A 4,955-nucleotide genomic window follows, 5' to 3' on the forward strand; every position below is an offset into this window, starting at 1 on the left:
TTTTTTTATCCATAAATATGCGTAACATTTTTAATTATAAGGGCAGAGGTTGAACATGTTCAGTCGGTAGATGGGAAAATTTCCCGCACTCTAGTTTCTCACAGATTCGTCCGAAACAAAAAAAAACAAAAAAGTTTCTGGAAGTTTATATTCATAGCTTCCGTGTGAACCAAACAAGTTAAAAAATAATCTTTTTTGACAAAATGGCGTCCGCTTAAAAAAATGTGATTTTTGCCAAAAAATTGTCATGAAATTGTTTAAAAAATAATGGTTTAAAACTTTTTTTTCCAGTTCAGAGAGGTTTACACATAAGTTTCAACCATATGGGTATGCAAGGAGAACTCAATCGGTCAAATACTTTTTGAGTTATCTTGCCGGCAATGTTGAGAAATGTAAAACAGAGAAAAACGCGTTCAAAGATTTACATGTTGAAAAAAGGCAGCAGTGGCAGGCTAAAGCGAGGCGCGCGGGGCGCCTCCAGAAGTTAAAGATTGCACCTGCGACTCTATAACTTTTAAATCATGTTTTTGCGATGACAAGCTTTCATTCAAGCAAAAAAATCCATTTTTTGAAGCCATTTCATGGGTCGCCACCCTTATTTTCTTGAAAAAATATCCAGAACTTCCTTTTTTGGAACGAGCCGAGGTAAAAATATCCATTAAGGTTACTTTTTCAAAAATGACCTTTTTACATTATAAAAAACGGTGAAAGGAAACTTTGTTGGGAAAGAAAAAAATATGCAATCATGAAATCCCCGAAGAGGTGATATGTTGAGAAGTTTTATGTTTGAAGCACAGTTTTTAAAATTGGTATATATATTTTGAGTACAGAGATAGGTAAATAGACAGATTTTACATTTCTTTTGGCAAAATTACTGGAGTGGATCATGCCCACAAATATTCTTAAAAGTCCTTTTGTACTCTTCTAGATCTTCTTGTATTTCTTAAATTCGTCCTTATTCTTTCCACTTTTTCTGAATTCTTTCAATTCTCGCCAACCCTGACTCGTTCTTCTTCACACCGCTCCACTCAACTCAGCTTCACTCAGCACATTTCAAGCTTCACTCAGATTATTGATCACGCTCTTTTGGAAAATCAGGAATGCTTGCACTTATCGTAACTCACTGAATAGCCCCTCATTTCATACAATCTCGTGGTCTTAAATTACTTTCTTACAATAATTTTATAGCTTTCAATTATATGTACAGCTTATCAACCGCAAAAAAACAAAACCTCTATTCCATTAGAACCCATATTCATGTATGCATCAACCTTAATATTATTAACAATAATGATGATAATAATAATAATAATACAGGATCTAATGGTATTAATTTTAAACCTTGATCCAAACTCACTCACAATTAACATATATACTCACACATAATTTTAATCTTACACGTGGTTGCAATGTAAATTTTTGTATTATTGCGAAAGTGTTGAGAACGATTCACTGGAAAAGGGCTCAATTTTTAAATAGGAAGTATTTAAAAGTTCAAATAATGAAAAATATGCTGTTATTATTGCAGGAGTTTTACAGTTTCTTTATTTTGTGCAAATATAGAGACTAGAAGTTTTTTTGATAATAATTCTTGCATCACTAAAACTTCCTTTCTTCCTAAATTTTCTCATGAAAGAACAAATTAAACGCAAAACATATTTCTATTTAATTCAGAGTAGTTATCAAAAAATATGTAGTTTTCAGGAGAAGGAGAAATCTCGTTCTTTTGTGAATCGAGTCTAAAATATAACCTAAAACAACACAGGCCTGCATTTTTTCAACTTTGTTTGTCTTGTAAATTCGACTAGGCCTTTGCAATGTATTTTTGTGCACTGATAATGATTTGGAGCCTATCAATTATCAATCACATTAAGTTTTGGAAAAAATTCAAGTTAAGACTCCCAAAACATGTAATTTTCAAGAATCATTTTGTTCAATTTCTAACACATGAAACAGACGTGCTGCAGACTTCGAAAGATTTCCAATTGCATTTCGACCTTGTATTACATCAGCCATACAATGTAAAAAAAATTATCATTTGAGGGCTATTTTTCCTATTGAAATAGTCCTCCAAAAATATAGCGTTGGGTGGCTCTATTCTTTTAAGCATGAAGTTCCGAGCAATTAAAACAATACTCCCCGTATGAAAAAAAAGTATTGGTAAGTATTTGATCCAGTACCCTTTTCGCAGAAAAGTATTAAGTTTTCAATACTTATTCGCAAAAAAGTTTTAGATCCAATATAGTGAAAGACACAAGCTTCAATTTGAAAGCTTTTTGAAGTCTCTGGCACGACGGGTTCATGTGTGAATAATATTCGAAGATGGCCAAAAACCCTTTTTTTGGGGGAGTCAGCCCAAATTTTCTCAAAAACATGACGTGATATGTAATTTTTAGGATGGAATCGTGTTCAGCGCGTAAAAATAATACACAAATGGGTGCTTGTATTCAAAAGATAAAATCAATGCAGGCTTGTGCGCTCTCAATATATATGTATACATAAAATAAATATAATTAATGTACACATCGATTAGAATTTTCTTCGATGTCTTCACAGCTCATTGGTAGCCGCTTTGTATAAATGTTGACTCTAGATTTGTATCACAGTTTACCATTCATAGAAAGAGACCAAATTATCCATAGAATAATGAAGCGATTATTGATGAGAGAAATACGCTCTTGAAGTTTTGATTGATCGTCATTGCTGCATTCCATTGATCGTGGTGAACAGCTGCTTGCTTTTCCCCTGAAAGAAGAAGAGGAAATTTAAGTTTCTCAACAAATATTGGAAGCTCTTAGACTTTATATATTAGTTTAACGTAAGACGAATTTCAGATCACTCTACCGATAATGTATCCCAGACGTAATTTGACTCAACAGTTTCTCGGTGTTTCTAATTAAAGACCTGTTAAAAGTTCTATCTTCTTTACTCTAATTGTCTTATTCACCACCATTCGGAATCAAACGCCCATGAGCTGATCACGCTAATTAATAAAAATATGCTTCTCTCATTTTGAAATTTTTGTTCGATTCTGTGACACAAGTAAACTGTTTTTAGATTATGTTTTAAAAGATTTGTTTCATATTAGATAAATGGATACATTCAGTGATAGATCTTGCTGCTTGTTTCAATTTTATTTCTACTAGAATAGCATATCTAGGATGACGCTACATCGAAGTTACAACTAATTTCTTTTTTACTTCAAGAATTCTTGCAAATTCATAGTATCTATTATTTTCAATTGTTGCAAAATAATATTTTTAATTGAAATGTGGTTTTAATGCCCTAGTTTTATCTACGCCACAAACAAATTCTGAAACTCATTACAAATAAATTTTTACTATAAACTGAAGTCAATTAACAATGAATGATTTACTACCTTCTGCATTCTGGGTTTTATCTGAAAATTACGAATAAATATAAATAAAGGATTATTACATTTTATGGGGATAAAATAATGAAACCGAGGTGCGTTGAGCAATTATTACTGAAGGATTGAAGTTACTAAAATATTAAAATATATTTTCGTCATCTGTTAATTAATCGGTTATTTACAGATTAGGCTAAGCAAGATATCTTACTGAGACATTTCTTTACGAAAATTGCTGCGGGACACAGTAAAAATAAACACTTAAAGTTACGTTCGACTCAATCACAGATTTGTTTTAATTAAGCAAACATCTAAGTTTAGGTACACACACTACAGCCAGGCTTCTCAATAAGAGAGCTCAGGGGCTGTAGGGGAAGGAATTTCCGAGAAGTGTGGTATCACCACTTTCTACCGAAAAGCTTGCTCGCTCTAAATATAAGCTAGTCTTTTAATAAGAGCGCTTCGACTCTCCGTGAATTTTCTAATTCGTATAGCGTGTAACAGCAAATTACTCGGCAAGTGGCAAAACCAAGAAAATTGAAACGAGCATGAAGTTGACGTTCGAAAGCTATCGGCCCCGTGCCGCGTATACTATTTTTTACAATAAGATCTTCGAGAATGGGGGTTGTCGTAGCCTGCGAGCTGTTGTGATAATGGCGGTCTGCAGCTGAGCGGATACGAAACTACTTTTCAAACCCAAACTTCACCGTTCGCTCTTATTGAGAATCATTGAAATTAATTTAGTGGCGTTCGAAACAAGCACGGTAGAGGGGGGCACTGCTTGATCGCGGATAAGCGTATGCTCTTTTATTGATTTTATCTTATATTATCCCTTTACATTTTTTAAAAATAAGTGAAAAAATATTAGAAACTCAGTTCTGTAGCTTCAATATTTAAGGGTATATATATATATAGGATCCAGCAAAAGCCTCGTGCACCCTATGAACACGAAGTGACCCAAGGAGAACCGCCTTCTGCATTTTTCTAGCAAGTGTTGTAGCATATTGTTGACACGCAGGGATGCTTTTTAGGCTATTAGCAAGTGAAAGCTTGGCACCTCCAAGAGCGCCGATGATAAGGACGATCAGTTTAACAGAATATTCCGGGTACAATCGTTGCAACTCCCTTATAAGGTCTCGATACCTCTCTTTCTTTTCATTCTCCTTGGCTATGATGTTTTTGTCAGCTGGTGCCGAAAATTCGAAAACGAACATGGTTCGTTTCTCGAATTCAAGAAGAACCATGTCAGGCCTCGAGTGAGCAACAGAAACAATTGTCGAGAATATAAAGTTCCAGTATATTCGGCACTTCCCATTCTCGACAATTGACTCAATTTCCCTAGGAGCATTTAGAGGAGCGATATTAAAGTGAATGCCGTAGGAGTGACAGAGATGGTAATAAAGCACTCTTAGTGCCGCATTGTCCCTTTGAATGTAGGTCGTTCCCGCGTGTGTTGGATAACTAGATAGTATGTGAGCTAAATGCTCGGGGTGTGCATAGCACGCCCTGCAGCTATCATCGGGAATGTCTAGGCTCAAAATGTGGCGACGGTATGTTAAGGTGGAAATGACACCGTCTTGGCATG

At 34.8% G+C, this 4,955-nt stretch overlaps 1 protein-coding gene across 1 annotated transcript in view; it reads right to left on the reverse strand.

Annotated features, from left to right (window-relative positions):
- Positions 1–584: 584 nt before the first annotated feature.
- The window catches only part of LOC117179848 (zwei Ig domain protein zig-8-like), a 77,642-nt gene continuing 73,271 nt past the window's right edge, over positions 585–4,955 (reverse strand). The window contains exon 6 of the mRNA XM_033371999.1: positions 585–2,745. Coding sequence (XP_033227890.1) covers positions 2,633–2,745 — 113 coding nt within the window. The 3' untranslated portion in view covers positions 585–2,632. The remainder of the gene's footprint in view (positions 2,746–4,955) is intronic.

Source organism: Belonocnema kinseyi, chromosome 1 (genome assembly GCF_010883055.1).
Source record: "Belonocnema kinseyi isolate 2016_QV_RU_SX_M_011 chromosome 1, B_treatae_v1, whole genome shotgun sequence".
NCBI classification, from domain to species: domain Eukaryota; kingdom Metazoa; phylum Arthropoda; class Insecta; order Hymenoptera; family Cynipidae; genus Belonocnema; species Belonocnema kinseyi.